Genomic DNA, 18,298 nt, shown 5'->3' with positions numbered 1-18,298 from the left:
TACTTACAAAATACAGAAAGCCATTCTAGAACTGTTACAAACACACAGAGTTAAACTGTTAACATTGTGCCTTACCCTGTATAAAATTTTTTCAAAGAAACTAAAGTTCCTGATTTCTGTAAAAAGTAAAATACACTGACCATAGCGAAGAATTAAAACGGGAAACACAATAGTTTTATTGTCTAAGAGTTGCATACCTGAGCCCTACATTTTCCCTCTCCCCGCTCCCTTTAGATGAAGAGTCACAGTAAGAAATGAATACATTTTTCACAAAGTCTGGAAAAATGGCTTCAAATAAATATTAATCTACTGCAATCGATATATATGAGGAATGGAGAGGGGCTGGTAGGAGAGTGGTGACTACAGAACTATATTAAAACAAGGGTTGCAGTTAAAGAAAATCAGGGCAGAAAGCAAGGCAGCAGGCCTGAGGCTCTAATCACAGAACAGAGTGATGGAGATGAACCAATACTGCATGGATTAGCGATGAATTATTTTGAACCGTAATCATATGCCTGCACAGGAGAGAGGCAAAAACTAACCATTGCTCATAAACTGATCTGCTGATTTCCAGAGACAGAAAGAGAGAAGCAAAGAGAGAGAAAAGAATAAATTCATATGCTAAACTAATTCAGAATAATGAAAACCTAAAGATGGGGTTATACTTCAAGTAACATTTTATTTTTAATGTCTGCTACATACTACATAATATGGAGTGTTTTGAATATAAACTGTAAAGTTCTTAGATTCAAACAGGATTAAACCAACCATTTCTTCTAAGATTAGGATGCAATATATCTACTCTACATTCTTCACTGCCCAATAAACCCATTTTTGGACAACTTTGACATCCCCAAAATATAAATTTTTTAAGTATTTATGTATAAAGAAGAAACAGCATTCAAGAAATTAACTTCCTTTGGATAATCTGAAAAATTCATAGCAAATGAAGATTCAATTGTTAAAACTAATTTTGTTAGGAAGAAAAAACTAAAAACTGCTGGTAGCAAGAGATTCCTGAGATTCTTATGAACAGACTGTTTAAATGAAGAGCACTTTAATCAGTAGAGGAATCCTCACGTTTCTAATGTCTTGCTGTGCATTCTGCAGGTTATAGTAGCAGCTGGTAGAGGTCATATATCTTTTGTGAGCATCCCAAAAAGGCTCACTGCCAGACTGTTAAATTATGAATAAGCAATGAACAAAAGAATGCAGATACGGTGGTGACAAGATAATCCAAGCAAATTTATCTATGACAAATTTCACAGGATTAACAAATTACATTTACACAGAACAATAAAAATGTGCAAAAAAAAATGATGAGCCTACTTTGCCTTACAGCATTAGGAAAACAAAAAGTCACCAATCCACTGCATACATTTAAATTTAACTCAATCTAAAGTAAGACATTTATAATGTTCAAGATATCTTTGTAACATTTTTCCATTTTAGATAGACATACACAAACATGGTATATCTCATATATATTTTATATATAATTTATGTTGTAAACAGTGTATATATATATTACCATGTGACATATATATGCTGTGTACACTATATACAAAAATCTTGTATAATTAAAAAAATTCATATGCCTGAATAGAATATGTATGTTTTTAGAAGTGGATTCTGATGAATAAATTATATTTGTAAAGGGAAAATGCCCCTTCCATCAGCACAATACATACTAGTTAATAAAATATCCATATTCATTCATGTCTCCATTTTCTAGGACCAGAGAGAGAAGTTCTGCAAACAATTTCAATCATTCCACTTGCCACCATTGAAATACTGCCATCTTTCTGAGCTAAAGTGCTTCTGAATGAAGTTTAGAGCTAGCACCCTTTTCCGCAGTGTTACTTTAGCAGAAAGGAAAATTCAGAGATTTGGGGAAGAGAGTGTTAATTATAGCTATATTCACATACAGATGACCCTTAATCCAATATTAAATTTTTCTTTATAAGAAAATTATTTTTATAAATCTTACAAATGAAAATGCCCTAGTTCATCAGATATAATGAAATATTATTGAAATGACCTATAAGTTTATAAAGTGGTCTTAAAATGCTGTGGGACACTACTTTCCAAAATATGCAATTAAGATTTGTAAGTTTAATGTTTTACACTAGGTACCCAACTCACAGCCCTTTAATTCTGCATTAGCATACTGATGATAATATAATACTGTAATCAGATGTAATCTCTTTTAAGATGATCTGATGGCGGTTAAAAATTTTGTAGTCTATTTTTCACTTATACTTCCTATTGACTTTTGTTTTTTATCTTCAATATTTCAGCAAAATATCCCTTTAAATTTTAAGTCCTTTGCAACTTAAAAGGCAACTTATCCTTTCATAAACAAGATATTTGCTGAATGTAAAAAATGAATCCAATACACAAGCGAATTATCTTGCAATCACAAATACTCAAGCACTTCTTATCTAGTCCTTTTAAGCCCGAAATTTCTATTATACCTATTATTTTTAAAGAAGCTATTTAGTTGACAATATTACATCCAAAAACGTAAAGATAAATGTGGCATGTTTGTCTGCTACTGAGATCTTGCATATATTCTGCAATGAACACCCACATCACACGCTACAAAGTTTCCTAAAGTACAGCTTTTGTTAAAGAACTGTTATGTATCAGACCAACCCTAGGGTTCCTGGCATAGAGGAAAAAAAGTTACCAAAGGCTAACTTTCCCTTCTTGAAGATGACTCTGTGTGTGTGTGTGTGTGTGTGTGTGTGTGTGTGTTGGGGGGATGGGGGAGTAAATAACTTACCATTTATGTATTTATTGTGGCCCATTTTAACAGGTCATGTTTTTAATTAAATGAGTGAATGCATGTAAAGCTCTCAGAAGAGTACCTGTTTATTAGCACACGATGCTATATAAATGCTTGCTGCCATTATTATAATGCCAGATAATTTGGCAGGAGGCCAACTTGTACAAATCCTTACAAATTTCAAAAGACAATGTCCAGAAATACAGTTAGGTACTAAAATGAGTTATTCAGAAAGCCTTATGAGACAGTTTTTACACAACCAGTGGCAAAACTATCACAAAATAAAAATGCTTCAACTATAATCTTTAGAGAAACTTGTGGCACACTCTGAGCCATGAATTATATGAGCAGAAGAGGGCCTTGAGAACTTCATATGCTGTGACCAAAGAGGCAGATGTACGTGGCAAACTGATTCTTCTGACACCACTCAGCTACAAATCTGCCCTGAAGTATGTATAGTTATGGAGCTTGCCCACAAAACTACTGGGATAGTAAAGGGTGAGGTAACGATGCTTTCAATATTGATTCTTTCTCTAATTTCATAAACACTGTATTTCTCCAAACATCTGATGAAGGACCAAAACAGAGGGCTATCGTTCACTACCCATAGTGAACTGGTCTTTCTGCCATTGGAACTCTCTGATATTGGCTCGGAAATCTCTGAGTTTGGAAAGTCTGAAAACGCAGGCCCTTCCACACTGGTGTTAAGGTACATTTCTACAAAGACTGTACTGCCTAAGTTCACCTGAGAGACAAACCTGAATTCAGTCTCTATCACCTTCCTTGGGAATGCTAAACCTCTATTTTCTCATGCATAAATGGGGATATTAGCACTTCCCTCATAGGTCAGTGGGGAAACTAAAGAGAAAATTATTGTGAAGCATGTAATATAGTGTCTGAAACATGACAGTGTCCAATGTTTATATTATTATATAATCATCATCGTATATAACCTATTTTTATTTTTAAATCCCATCAAAATAACTTTTATAAAATTTACTACAATTTCACTTCAATTTATATAGTATCTTTTCTCTCTCTGTCCTCCAGGAGCCTCTAATCACTTTATAGTCACTAATTACAATATTTTACAAGTTGAATAACTATCCTCACAGAACACTAAGCTAACAGAAGTGAAAAAAGAAAGCCTTATATTTCTATGAATTCATTACTTCTTACTCTTTTAGAAAAGGGTATCTTCTGGCTCTCTATAATATTTTGTATAACCAATAGAAGGGCAAGCCTATAACCAAAGCAACTGCTCTTACAAGGTATATATTTAGTACTGTACCTGGCACGCATAACCATGGTCCATGGTAGAGGTTCAATAAATGAAGCTGAATGAAAGAACCAGTCAATCATTACAGTCTAGGGCCAGGAGAACTGTGGGACATAGTAACATAAGATCTTCATCTTGCTTCCCCTGATTTCACATACAAGACCACAGTATTTCAATTAATTCACCAAGACGTGATGTTTTACAAATGTATACAGAAAACTTCAACTATTGTTTAATGTTGTCACTGCCCTAGTCATTTCAGATACAGTAGCAGTTACTTTATTCTTACTAAGCCATGTCCTGTTTATGCATTGTAGTATTACTAATATTACTACACATTCTTCTAACTATTCTATCAAACTTAATAGTGCAAACATCCTATTCACACTAATGAGGCTCAGCGCAGTAAAAATACCATTCAGTTACAGTTGGTTTATTACACTGACCAATGAGGGGGGAAAAAAGGCCACTATTTACTGGGAAAATACTAACATCACCGAATGCAAACAATTAGATTTTCTGATAAATTCTAGTTCTTACTAATCATAGATTTATATATTTAAAGTTTCACATATTCCATTATGTGCAATTTTGATAGCATTTAAAATTTAAAGAATAATATTTAATCAACTAAAATTTAACATACTAACTTATTTACTAAGTTGCAGCCTTATTCATCCTAAGCAATTAAAGACATGTCTATAAAACACCTGAAGTTAGACTGTAGCCCAAATACAATGCAGAACTTTAAAAAATCAATTAGAATGATTAAATGTTATAAGCAGAAAAAGTGACTGTGTAAACATAGCATGGAGGTGGCAGGAGCTACCTCTGCTTTCATGAGTGTTAATTTTCTTTAAATTTAGTGACATTTTGCATAAGACATAGGTTTATTAGAATTGTAGAAAAACAAAAACAGATTAAGGTTACATTAGGGTCATTATTAATAGTAAAGCACTTAAGGAAGTTAGTAGAGGAAAGCATTAAAAGGATTTTGAAACTTTTGTAATATATTCTCCATAAATATCCCCAAATAAAGGCCAGGCACAGTGGCTCACGCCTGTAATCCCAGCACTTTGGGAGGCTGAGGCAGGCAGATCACCTGAGGTCAGGAGTTTGAGACCAGCCTGGCCAACATGGTGAAACCCCTATCTCTACTAAAAATACAAAAATTAGCTGGGCGTATTGGCATGTGCCTGTAATCCCAGCTATTTGGAAGGCTGAGACAGGAGAATCACTTGAAGGCAGAGGTTGCAGTGAGCTGAGATTGTGCCACTGCACTCCAGCATGCCTGGGCAACAGAGCAAGACTCTGTCTAAAAAAAAAAGAAAAAGAAAAGAAATAAAGAAACAAAAAAGAAATCCCCAAATATGAAGACCTACTGCTTAAGAAAATAAATAATGCTTCCCCAAACGTGTTGCTTTACAGAAGCCATAGAAAACCTCACCACAGAGCAGGGCATCCTAGCAGCAGGTCCTACTTCAAACAGACACAATTGTAACATAGCACTGAATCCCAGACCAGGATCTGGGGCAGGGAAGAGGAGTAAGGTGGTTCATAAGTATTCTGGCCTTCTCATAAAATAGCTATATTATAGTATAGGGGCAGCCATTGGGTAGAAGAATTACAGGGGAAGATCAAAATTCATATGACTAAAATTATCAAACTGCTCCAATTTCTGGATTATATTTGAAGTACAGTATAAGTCTTACCAATTGATTGCTGAGATATTAATTACACATCACTTTTAGCCATATTTTTAAGACTATATAAAGACACAGAAACCAAAACCTTACTAATAACACTACTAGGTGAAAACACCTCATGTAACTTTAAAAAAAAAAGTATCGAATAATGTTGAATTCAAGTTTGCTCATTTGCTCACTGTAAGGAATCAAATCTAGTGATTGGCATATTGCACATGTGGAGTAGTTATATGTCTTTCAATTCACAAATCAGAAACTGGAAATCTGAAAAGATGTTGTAATGTGGGAGGGTCTTACATAATAAAGGTCATTATAACTCCTGGCTCTGGAGCTATACGATCTAATATCCTCTCTGGTGGATCATGATATGCCCATGCATTACAGTTCTTGTTGACAGTCTGTTGCCTTGGAAATATTTCATTATTTCAGTTTTTCCATTTGTAGACCCTTGGCCTTGTGATATGAAGGCCATCCTATTTCATATTTTCGATTATCATTTAAGCAATCTTGTGGAGCTATTTATATATATAAGCAAGTGTTAGACAATGCATATAATCATTTATCACCCCTATTTAAGCTTATACTGTAGATAGAAATACCTCCAAAAACCGGTCTCCACCACCTTTACTTTTTAAACCAAAAGCCTTGTGCTACTGGGATATGCTTTGCAAATCAGCATGGGCATATCACATGCTTGACACTTCTCTCTGTCTAATTTTTTTGGTTATACATCCACATAGTAGAAAAACTTTGTGGTAGTGCTATATAATTTGCAGTCTATTGGTGTTTAAAGAAAATCAAACAAGTTTATGTACACAAGGTTTTCAACTTGTTCTTTCAGGCTCTAAAGAGACACTTTCTGTATATATAATTCAGAGAAATGTAAGGAGCACTAAATAGTAACCAAAGACATTATCAAGAACGAGCTTATTTTTCTGAAATGTACATTATAAACATTACTATAAGGAAATGACTTTGGTACTGTATTACTATACACAGGTTAGACATTTCATAAATAAATGAGACAATTCAAAAGATATATTTTTCTCTGTAAGTTTCAGATTACTAATATATTTGAAAAGCAGTAAAGAATAAACTGTCCATAAATGCCTCTGTGAAATCAATGATTTTGAAAACTTTTTTTTAAATAAATAGGAGGATACCATTTAAAACATATCCACAGAAAGTCATCATTTATAAACATACTTGTGTTCAACTGCTACAAGGAAATACTTGTTAACCAACAAGTTCTAGGCACAATGTGCAAATAAAGGTGGAATTACTCACTTACTTGAAGCAAGTATGAAAAACAGCCCCCTCCTAAACAAATCATCTGATTTCCCATTTCTCATTACAAAGCCAAATCAACTTACTTGTGTAATGTTTACACTTAAAGTGTTAAGAGCATTTAAAACCCTGACAACAAAGTGAACCCTTGGGGCATAAAACAACTGTTTGGATAAGGCACCAAGTTTGCGGTTGTTGCCTTTTGAAAGGCTTAGTTTATAACTCCTTCCTTCCTATCTTCCACAGTGCTCCTGCCCCCCACCCCGCTGTTATTACTCCTCCTTCTCCATACAGGTTAAACCTTCTCAGATCCAACCTTTAAAATGACAGCATCCAAGCTGAACAAGAAGATGCTATTAAAGGGCATTAAATTAAATACAGTATATCCTCCTACAACTTCAATCAGAATTTCAGACCAAGTGTTATTTAGTTCAGCTCTCAAGTGGAGCAGAATAACAAATCGCACACTTTGATTTACCTTCTTCGAATGCCAAATGGAGACAGGTGATAAAGAACGCACTCATGCACAGGCTATGAAGTTTCCCCTAGAAATTAATTCTATCTCCGAGATTCTTATCTCAGAGAAATTCCTAAAATGGCACACGAATAGGCCTTTGCTAGAGAGATTACTGGGGCCATCCCAGTAAACATATTTATTAACAACAGAACTGGGAAGAAGGAAGGAAGGAAGGAAGGAAGGAAGGAGGGAAGGAGGGAGGGAGGGAGGGAGGAGGGGAGGGGAAGGAGGGAGGAGGGGAGGGGAGGGAGGGAGGAGGGAAGGGGAGGGGAGGGGAGGGGGAAGAAAACCAATTATAAACCTCTGATTTCAAAAAGTATTCATCTTCATGTTAGATAAAAAATAATTTTTAAAATCCTTGCACAATGCTCTGAGAAATTATTTTTTCTACTACAAGAGTAAAGTGTGAATTCTTCATGAAACACTGATACTTCTTAAGAAGTAAATACTCATTTTAGCTGTATGAGTTGTCAGATTTTCGACGGTTTGGGAGCAATAGTTAATGCTATACACATTTAACATCTTTAAAAACTGGATTATGTATGATTTACTCTCTGATATATGATGTTTACAGAATCATCTAGAGTTCAGAATTAGTCAATTATGTATCTACTTAACAAAAGTATTTCCTTAATCCTGACAATTGTGCCTTCCCTATCGTATGAAAGAAATAAGCAACAGTACAATAGAAGCCTTTTAAATGAATGGATGTCTGAATATCCCCTTATCGTCTTCTGATGTAAGCTATAGGTTAAATATTATGTTGCATCAAAAATAAAACTATGTTATAATAATTAAATCTTGCAACTAAGCACATCCTTTGTCTTCTTTTCAAGTTCACTTAAGCCTGTGAGGAAAATCAACGCGCCTGCTGCGGGTGGGGGTGCATATATCTTACTGTATTTGTTTTCCTCATGAATCAATGGGTGACGTTTCATACTTCCTACTGCGCCTTTTCTCTTCGGAGACAGAAAGAGATATCCACTTTGCTCAAACCAATATGCTATATGCAATTAATGTCATTAACGTTGCCAATTAATAGTAAATAGGATTCCAAAGAAAGTAGGCTGGGTGGACAGCAGGAGGGAAAACCACGTTGGTGGTGATGGGGAGGGGGTGCTGAGTTACTCTGAAAATCTATCAATGCTACTCACGTAGGACAGTTACGGGTATTTTGAACACAAACTCCCTTTCCCTGTGGCTGTACTAGTTTAACTAACTTCAAATAGACATGCTCGACTGAGCCCCTTGCTTGGATATGCAATTCTCACCAGGAACTTTTTAAAACACAGATCCCCAAACAGTAACTAACGGGGCATAGATGCTCCAACTGCTGACACATTTTGGATCTCGCTGTTTGTTTGCTTATTTGGATTTGAGGGTTTTCTTCTTTATTTTTCTTTTTCCTTTGGGAGGGGTATGGAGACGAGGGGAAGATGAGAGCGGAGGGCAGAGCGGGAGACCCACAAGTTGCCGAGCGGAGGGCGCAGCCCGGGAGGCAGGGAGGCGGCGGCCGCGCTCCTCTGGGCTCGGCCCGGCCTAGCTGCTCGCGCGGAGACGGAGACGGAGCCGGCCCCTCCGCGACACATTCCGGGCCTGGCGCGAGCTCCGCGCTCCCCGCCCCCGGCCTCCTCCTCCCGCTCCTCGCCTCCTCCCCCTGCTCGCCGCCTTCCCTCCCCCTCCCCAGCCTCATTCCCTTCCTCGAGAGCAGCTGCTAGGGGACCTGCGGCGGCCCCGGGGATCCCCGGCCCCCCACCCTCGCTGCTGCTCCCGTCACACGGCAGCGCCTTCGCATCTCTGTTTGTTTCTTTTTCTTTTTCTCTTTTCTGTTTCTTTCTTCTTTTTTTTTTTTTTTTTTTTTTTTTTTTTTTTTTTTTTTTTTTGTCAGCGAGTCACTCTATTCGCCAAGCCGCGGAGGTGCGACTGCTCAGAGAGCCCGGCCGCCGCCAGAGCCTCTCGCTGCCGCAGCCGCCGCGGGGACAATGCGCGGGGCCCCGGGCGAGCGCTGCGCCCAGACGAGGTCCCCGCGGGCTCGCGGCCCAGGAGGCGGGCGGGCGGCGGAGAGGGGCCCTCGGCGGCGGAGGCGGCGGCGGCGGCGGCGGCGGGAGCAGCGGCCCGGCGGCAGGTTCAATAAACAGAAAAGTGTTACCGTTCTCGCCTGGAAGGATCCTGCTGAAAGCTGGGCTTGGTGGGCGCCATCTTCCTGCTATTTTTTTTCCTCTCTTACTTTTTGCCTCTCTCCCCCCTCCCGGGTGGGGGGCGTGGGCGGGCGGGGGTGTGCGTGTGCGTGGGGTGGCGGGAGAGTGCGGCCGTGCGCGGCGCTCTGGGCTGCCCGGCGGGCGGCGGCCGGGGCCGTGGCCGTGGCCGTGGCCGTGGCGGCGGCGGCGGCGGCGGCGGCCGTGCTGCTGAGGTGGGGAGGCTACGGAAAAGTAGTGGGGCCGGAGCCTCGCCGGCGGCCGGCCGTCCCCTCGCGCCGCCGGTGCTCCCAGCCGTGGGTCGCCGCTTCCGCCGCCGCCTGCGCCTTCTCCTCCCGCTGCTCGCCCGGCGCCGCCGCCGTCCATGCGCCGCAGAGCGCCCGCGGCCCGGGCCGCCCCGGCTCCCGAGGCATGCCCGGCGCGGAGACAGGCGACCGGCGGCGGCGGAGGAGGAGGAGGGGGAGGCGGCGGCGGCGGCGGGGGGAGGCGGCCGCGCGGTCCCGCGGGCAGCCCGGCCCAGGGCCCCGCCGCCTCCGGGTTCTCACCCCCGCGCCGCCACCCGCCCCCGCCCCCGTCCCCCGTCACCCCTTTCTACCACCCGGAGCCGCCCGGTGGCAGGTGGGGCGCACACCCTCCCTGCGGGGGGCGCGGGGTCTAGGCCGGGAGGAGCGGGGAGGGGGAGGACACGCGGGGGGTTCCAGCTTGACCGCTGTGAAAGTATTTCTGGGCATTTTCCAGCTGCTTTGCTCCAGAGCGCTCTCTCGTACGCAGGCACACACCTCCCCCCCCTTCTCTCTCTCTCTCTCTCTCTCTCTCTCTCTCAATCTCTCTCTCTCTCTCTTTCTCGTTGGGGGACTGGGAGGCTCGGCTGCCGGCGCAACAACGCCACTCAGTTGCAGTTTCAAACACTTCCCTTCTCTGGAGTATTGCAGCCAGGAGGAAAGAAAGAAACAGAAAAAGGAACTGGGAGGCCACAGGAGCGAGCTGGGGCAGGACACAGTCCCGGGAGCTCCTTGGGGGCAGCGGAAATCAATACGGATGGGGGGTGCGCTGGCCCAAGCAGATGGGCCCAAGAGCCCCGTGGGCGGTGCAGCAGCAGCACAAGAACCTTGTGGCTCTGGCGCTCTCAGCAGCGTTCCCAAAGCCGGAGCATCTGCACCAGTCACGGACGTACAGGAGTGCAGACCCCAGGGTTCACAGGTGAATCCCCGCGCGTTTAAACTCACACACAGAAGCCCCTCCCGACTCGGGTCCCGGGACTTGGGACCGGACTGCCACCCTCTGGGATCTAGCCCAGCCGCACCCCGGTTTGACAGTTCAGCAAGGCCTAGAGAAAGGCTGGCTACTCAGTGCAGGGCCCGGGCTAGAATCCTGTTACCTGGGTAGACCCTGGTCAGAGCGTTTTCTCCACTAAACCAATCAGAAGCGTGTGGACAGCTTTTTACGCAGAGACTTGGGTCAGTCACGTGTCAACCAGGCAAGTAGAAAGGACTCCCAAAGCATTTCCACTTTGAATGAATGAAAGCGCCTGATGGAAAACATCAGTCCTGTGTGAGGTTCTGCATTTGACTTTAAGCTTAAGAAAAAAATAAAGACCTGAAAAGGGGTCCTCCATTCGGTCTCTACGACTCCAGTAAAGTAGGGCTGGGAGTTGGAAACTTCCAACGGAACACATAAATGTTTTTCGTGGTAGAGGTGTTTAATCTGCATGATGGTGTTTAAGTTCTCTTTGGAGTACACTCTACAGGTAGGAGAGAATGAGAAATGAACTGGAGTGGAGAGTGTTATGGACAAGATATACATGGGCTGGCAGAGAAGGGAAAAAGTTGCCAGTTCAAAGTTTTGGCTCCAGGACACCCAGTCTAGGGGGTTTCTGCCCGAAGATGACAAATGAGAGAAGCTTGTAGTCTCCCAAGAGGCCACTCTTTGCTTGAAAAACCCCCCACTCCTGTCACTCCCGCGGCGGACTCCTCAAAAGTACTTAAAAATAATTTTTTGGTAAAATGATATGTCACCATTCACTTAACAAACAAATCCAGATGGAAACAAATCCAAGCGGAAACTAAGTCTGTCCTTCAGAACTCCACAATCCTGTTGAGGTGCCAGAGGACAGGGGACTCCTGACTCAGACCCTACCTCCAACACCTGCCAATGACCTTGACCTACACGGCTCACTCTCTGCCCCCCTCCCCCTATTTTGACTAAAAGACAGTAACAGGTGTCATCATGTCTTAGTAACAAAATCAAAGAAGGCTACATTTTTCACAGCTATCATCTTCTCTTCTGCCAATATAACATAAAAATCGAAGGAGGGAATAATACACCCGAAAGGCTAAAGTTTAGAGATGCTAGAAAAAAAAAAAAAAAAAAAAAAGCCTTAGTCTTTAGAACTGCAGTGGGATTCAGAGACTTCATAAGGTGCCCAAATTCAAAGTTGAAAGTGGAAAGCACCAGTGCAGCTCTCAGTGCTGAGGTGGCAGACTGTAGGGGACTGCCCCTGGTGCTCCTGCCTTGAGGGAAAATTCTCTCTGAGGTGATCTTTATGGTAAAGGATAACAACACTCAGAGCAAACCTGATGGCAGAAAATTCCTAATCCCCCACCCTTTTATGCCCAATTTATATGGTATAAGTTAGCTCAAGTTCCCGGAGGTCCCTGAAATCTTCCAAAGGCCATCTGACATTTCTGACCCTTGACTCCCTACTTCACAGACCATACTATTGTGACCATTGCCTGCACTTCCTAGTTAAAGTGACCGCCAGATACTATTGTCATTTAAATGTTGTATAAGTGACCAAAAAAACATACCTGAACCATGAAAAGGAAAAATCTAATTCTTTTCTAGTCTTTCATGTTTGAAAGAGTCCCAGATCTTTTGTATTAAAGATTCCTGTAATCACTGAAGTAAAACAAGACTAAAATAATTTAAATGAAAAATCCCTTTGACAAGGAATAGCCCCTTTTTGAGTTATTTTCCAAACTCTTTTTAAAAAAAAAACTTCAGACAGTACACAGAGCATATAATGAAGTCTTCTACAGAATATTTGGAATACTGGACATCAACTTGGAAAACACTCAGTGTGTTATGCAAAATCTGCTCTGGTCACTGGGCCATTGCTTGGAAGGCACAAAATATGGCAGTGATAGATTATCTTAACCTTTTCAGTTTAAATACTGTTGGTTCAAATCAAAGGTTCTCAAATCAATGAAGTTTGAAATACAAGGTAAAAATAGGAACTGTTATTTGAATTATGCATTGTGTATATTTTAAGTTAAATGCCATTGGCAAATCTCTCAGATGTTTAATCATGTGCAATCTGGGAAACACAAATATTTAATTTCACACTTTGATGTGTTCTTTTTTCTTCCATCTTTTATAAAACCAAGCCCCACAAATGGGGAGTTTACCTTTCATAGTACATTGTTAGTTTTTCTCAGCGCATTTTCGTGGATTACATTTTCAGTAAAATCTTGGAACATCAAAAGTTGTCCTTCAGGAAAAACTTCAGGGTTCTAAAGCTGTTGGTAGTGGTAAATTGCTTTCCCTTTCTTTCCTTATTGAATCAAATTACTATTTCAATGTCAAATACGTAATTTTTAAGAAAAATCTATAAATACGTTTAAGAGAACTACAAATAATACTTTAAAACTTCCTTCTCACCACCTAGCCTGACTTTGTAAAATTTGCTTCCTAACTTGTATCCCTGAATCTTATGCATTTGCATTATAATGCGTTTAAGATGAATACTTAACAGCGCCGAAGAGACTCGGATTTCATGCTGTATTTCCCTGTAGTAACAGGTGACATGATAACACTATTATGTAGAATTGCAAGTTTACAGCTACACATGAAAATCGTTCCTATTCTGTTTGGAAACAAATGATCAATCAGCCTCCAGTGATCAATTGCCCCCCTAGCTGTCCGTATGCGCGGGTCCGCATCCGGCTGAGGCATTGAGAAAATTCCACTGGAAAGGCATGAGGATCCTAAACTTTGCAAAAGCACCTTGTGCGGCGTCTCAGACTTCGCTGCAACTCCTCCGCTACTCGGGGCTGAAGCTCTGGATTTGGGGCCAGGCAAAGGGCAAAGGATGATTTCACTTCGCCAGCGCACTGGAGTGCTTTTCAATCCACCAAAGTGAAGTGTGTTTTTCTTCCTCATCTGTAGAACGAGGGGCAGGCAAAGTGAGCCCTGGCAATGTGCATGTGTGTTGTAAGACACAAAACAGGAGGCAAAGTGAGTCCCACCCCAGCACCCCGGGGCGGGGGCACTATCCCAGCCCAGGCGGGACTACTCACCGCTGCTGGTAGGAGGTGATGCCCTGGACGTTCTGCGGGGTGCCGTTGGCCGCGGCGCCGGCCCTCCCCATGCCCGCGCCGGCCGGCACCCCCGCGGCCGCCCCGCCGGCCGCCGCGGCCGTCACCTGCACGCTGAAATCCGGAAAGATTCGGATCATCGCCGCGGCTTCGGCCCCCGGGCGCGGCGGCTCTGGGCTCGGGCTGGCGGGGGCTCGGGCTCGGGCTCGGGCGGCGGCGGCAGCAGCAGCAGCGCGAGCAGCGGCGGCGGCAGCAGCGGAGCCAGGCACCAGCCTGCAATCCCATTAGTGAGCCGCGGCCACTGTGCGCGGCGGAGAGGCGCTTTGATGTGCGCGCAGCGGGCTGGGGTGGGGGGGGCCGCAAGCGCGAGGAGGAGGTGCGGGGGGCGTGCGAGGGACTTGCAAACAGCAAAACGTGTCAGGGTGGGGCCTTTTTTCCCTTTTGGGGGGCGGCGGTGCTCCCCCCTCTTTCCAGGATGTTGCTCTCACTGGCTGCTCCGGCTGCGCCGCGCGAGCCCAGCTGAGGGAAGAAGGGGAGGGGGTGGCGGAGGAAGGATGCACCGGGAGGCTTGGCGAGGACTTGGCCGGTGCAAGGGAATGACCGGCAGCGGAGGGTGCGTTTCTTTCCCGCCCCCCTCTACACACACACACACACACACACACACACACACACACGCCGCGCACTTCCGACCCAAAGTGCAAGACTCAGGCGCGCTCTCTCTCTCCTCCTTTCTCTAGAGAAATAACCACCATCCAGGCAAGCTCGCGCCTCCCGCGGCTTCCAGCAACCTGGAAGCCAGCCCGCGTGTGCAGGAATGGGGGCGTAGAGCCTCCCTTCCTGGCCGGAACCCCTCTCTGCCCGTCTTATGCACATCAGGCAGCGCGAGGGCTGCCAAGCGCAAGTTAGGCTCCTCGAGAACTTGATACTTATCGAGGAGGGATGGTGTGCAAAGACGGAGAGAAAAAAAGAAGCCGCTTTTGTGCAATGGAGAGTTTGTTCTCCTTATAAGAATGGGCCCTTCCCGCTGCTGGTGGGCGGGCGGGTTGGTCCAGGACAAACTTGTGAGGTGAGGTCCGGCTAGAGGGATCCGGTTGTGCCCCGATGACCCACCTCTATACGCCCCTTTCGACCGATGAAACGAATAAATTAGCAGCCACCACTGAGACGAACTCTGCAAATTCCAACCACCAGGGAAACAAAAAGAGAAAACACGTGCATTTATTTCCTCGCGTCTCTCAGTTACTTCTCCACACTATTACATCAATGTTTCTTTAAGGGGTGAGGAGGGATGCCTGCGGTTTGGGTGAGCCTTTTTAAGTGACGACTTGCATTCCAACTCGGCTAGTGGGTGGGGGCAGTGGGAGTTGATCGTTTCCCCTACCCCCTGCCCAGGACCCCCGTTGTCCCACTTCCTCCTCTTTCTTCCGGCTGGCGAGCCTGGAGTGGAGTTGCGGGCGGTGGGCGCAGCCTCCTTCGGGATGCAGGGCTTCAGCTCCCCTCATCTTGCGCGCGCCACCTTCGCCCCCTTTGCTGGTGCGGCTGGTGCTTGCCCCTTCTCGTCCGTTTCTCCTTCCCACTCCCTGCGCGCCAAGGCCTGGGCCCCGCAGCCGCAGCCAGGGGACGAGTGGCCGCCTTGCCTTCCGCAGGAACCCAAGTTGGGATCGGCGAAGCGAGGTGACCGCGGCCGCGCCGCCCCTGCCCTCGGCCAATAGCGCCTCGCCCGGAGAGGCACCTGCTTAACCCTTTGAGCCTAGGGCGCAGCCGGCCCGCCGGGACCCAGAGGGGCAGGGCGGATTGGCCAGAAGTTGCCAAGGCCAAGAGTGACACAGGCCGCCCAGCCTAGCGTCCCCGCACACGGTGTAGGGGCCAGACGCCTGCCCTTGCCGCAGACCCGGGCGTCCCCTCCCACCCTGATGGCTCTCGGGAAACAGCCAACCCGCACAAAGGCGAGCCTTCGCCCTGGCGGCGTCCCGCGCCTGCTGGGGCAACCTCTGAACTCCCCTAACCCAAGTCAGTTTCCGGAGGCGCCTCCTGCACCCGGCAGCCGCTGGGAAACAGAGGGAGGGAGCCCCAGCTCTCGCTGGCCGGGCCCACGGCGCAGCTGCGTTTCCATTTTCCTTTCAAAGAAAATGCTTTGGACGGCAGATAATACCAGGAGATATGAAACTGCTTCGTCCCCCACGTGTTGCACGTAAAAAGAATCGTAATGAGCATCTGTGCCTTGTGTGAGGGATCCCACGAGTTTGTTGAAGACCTAACCGAGGTCCTGACTCCCTCCTTCCCGAGAAGAGATCATTTTCTAGCTTAACGGCATTCATTTCGGGGATACTTATTGTGCAGAGGCCAAACGCAAGGTCTTTGGGCCGGGATTGTGGGCGTGGGGGCGAAGGCCAGGCTGGTGGGAAAGATTTGATCACAGAAGTGGGTCCTCATCCCACGCGGAGCACACAGCGCTGGGCGTCGCAGGTTGACTTGGATCTCAGAGCGCTCTCCTCCCTACCTCTCTTGCTCTGAAAAGATCACAAATATCACTCCTTGGCTCTCCGCAGGCTTTCTCAGGGCGAGAAATGGGAGTTTATGTCAATTCGAGAGAGGTCAGGAATGTTTTAGGGGTTGGGAAAAGTTTCTTTCTCTGACTGCATTGGTCAAGGCCGGCGGTATTGTAGGCCAAAGGAAGTCTAGTATGTAAATGACTCATGAATGAGGCTAAAAATGAACCCCAATGCAGGCGGTGCCTTTCTATAAAATAGCTTTTGTTTTAATTGTTGCCCCACTGTGGGGTGGTGCTGTGCCTGCCACAGATGTCTGGGCCAACCAGTTGATGGAGGCTTCCAGCAAGTGGCTCCTGGATCCATGTGTACTCCAGGAATGTAATGCAATACTCCACCTCGATCCTGTGCATCCAGAGGCAGCCTCAATGTGCCAAGTGAGTCAAAGGAGGGAAAAGCCGTCTGTGGCCAAAAGTGCAGAACTTTTAGAAGATTAGTTTCCCTTTTAAAGTCTTTCTGCACAGTCAACAATGAGCTATATTTACAAAGAATATTATTGCTCTTCTTTGTTTCAATACCAATTCTATGACTAGAAGAGGCCAGCAATTACATTTTATTCACTACTTATTTTACAAAATCGTTGGCTTGAAAATGTATCAGCCTGATTCCCATCACTTTTGGAGGGCAATTTTTTCTTGGAAGCCCAAAGGGCAAAATTGCCCCAATGGAAAGAAAATGTGAGATTTGTTGTTGGACATTTAAAACTACATAAGCTGAAGCCTTTTCAATTATGCTTTGTTATTAAAATAGTTTAATGAGCACATTCAACTTCAAAGTTCCAAGCTTTCAATTACCCATCTTTACGAGAATTAATATGGCTCCTGCCCTCCAGAAACTTTGTTTTCTAAAACAGGAATACACAAAATACTCAAAGAAGATTTGCACAGTAGGTTACCTTACAATGCAATGTTAAGTCTGTTTCAGTATTTTATCCTTACATGTATAGTTTCAGAAGGTCGGTTTGCATGCATGAGAGACGAATTCCTTATTGGATCTGCTTATCTCCATGTTCATTAAGGACCTTAAGCAAAATATAAGTTTATTCTCTCATTAGTAATTCAGATTTCATTACTCTGCTCCTTCAGTTAAAATCTTTACATGCTGGCAGCTGTTTTGAAATATTTTGAAAGTTGCTTTGGCATTCACCCAACCAAAAGGACTCCAGTTAGCACTAAACTGTATACTCTCTTATTTTATACCCCTGCAACATATAAATTTCAGTGCATGTAGAGACTTGGAAAAGGATTATTTGATGTTTTAACCCCAAATACATGCATATGATATATAGATACACAATTACACATTTATATCTTTATCCTTGTCAGTGTACAACTGTGCCTTTTACTCATACAATACTAATATCTAGTCTCTGAAAAATTCATTTCCATGTACTTAAATTGTTTGACTTTGAATTTTCACTATTTTCTGTCAGAAGGTGCCAATGACAGGTAAGAGAGAGAAGGCTACAAAACCTGAATATATCTATTTTTTGCTTCAATTTGGTCAGATATTTAAGAAGAAAAAAATAAATACAGAGATCAGGAAAAGGTAAAGCAAAACAACGTAAGTAGAATAAAAATACTATAGGTAATGAATAAAGTAAAAAAATGCTTTTCTCTGAAATGTTAGATGTTTTTACTGAAGTGATTATGCTGCAA

At 44.2% G+C, this 18,298-nt stretch overlaps 1 protein-coding gene across 13 annotated transcripts in view; it reads right to left on the bottom strand.

Moving 5' to 3' along the window:
• NPAS3 (neuronal PAS domain protein 3) overlaps positions 1-14,231 on the bottom strand; it is an 867,158-nt gene extending 852,927 nt beyond the window's left edge. For 7 of the 13 annotated variants that reach the window (XM_034937407.2, XM_034937408.2, XM_055097464.1 and 4 more), the window contains exon 1: positions 14,074-14,231. In XM_034937407.2, coding sequence (XP_034793298.2) covers positions 14,074-14,231 — 158 coding nt within the window. Of the gene's footprint in view, positions 1-9,729; positions 10,215-14,073 lie in introns of those variants that run through there. The other 6 variants (XM_034937412.3, XM_034937413.3, XM_057299681.1 and 3 more) reach the window with 1 other exon arrangement.
• Positions 14,232-18,298: the final 4,067 nt, after the last annotated feature.

Source organism: Pan paniscus, chromosome 15 (genome assembly GCF_029289425.2).
Source record: "Pan paniscus chromosome 15, NHGRI_mPanPan1-v2.0_pri, whole genome shotgun sequence".
NCBI classification, from domain to species: Eukaryota; Metazoa; Chordata; class Mammalia; order Primates; family Hominidae; genus Pan; species Pan paniscus.
Note: the sequence above shows the minus strand (reverse complement) of the source record. Positions and strands in the feature narration are given on the sequence as shown.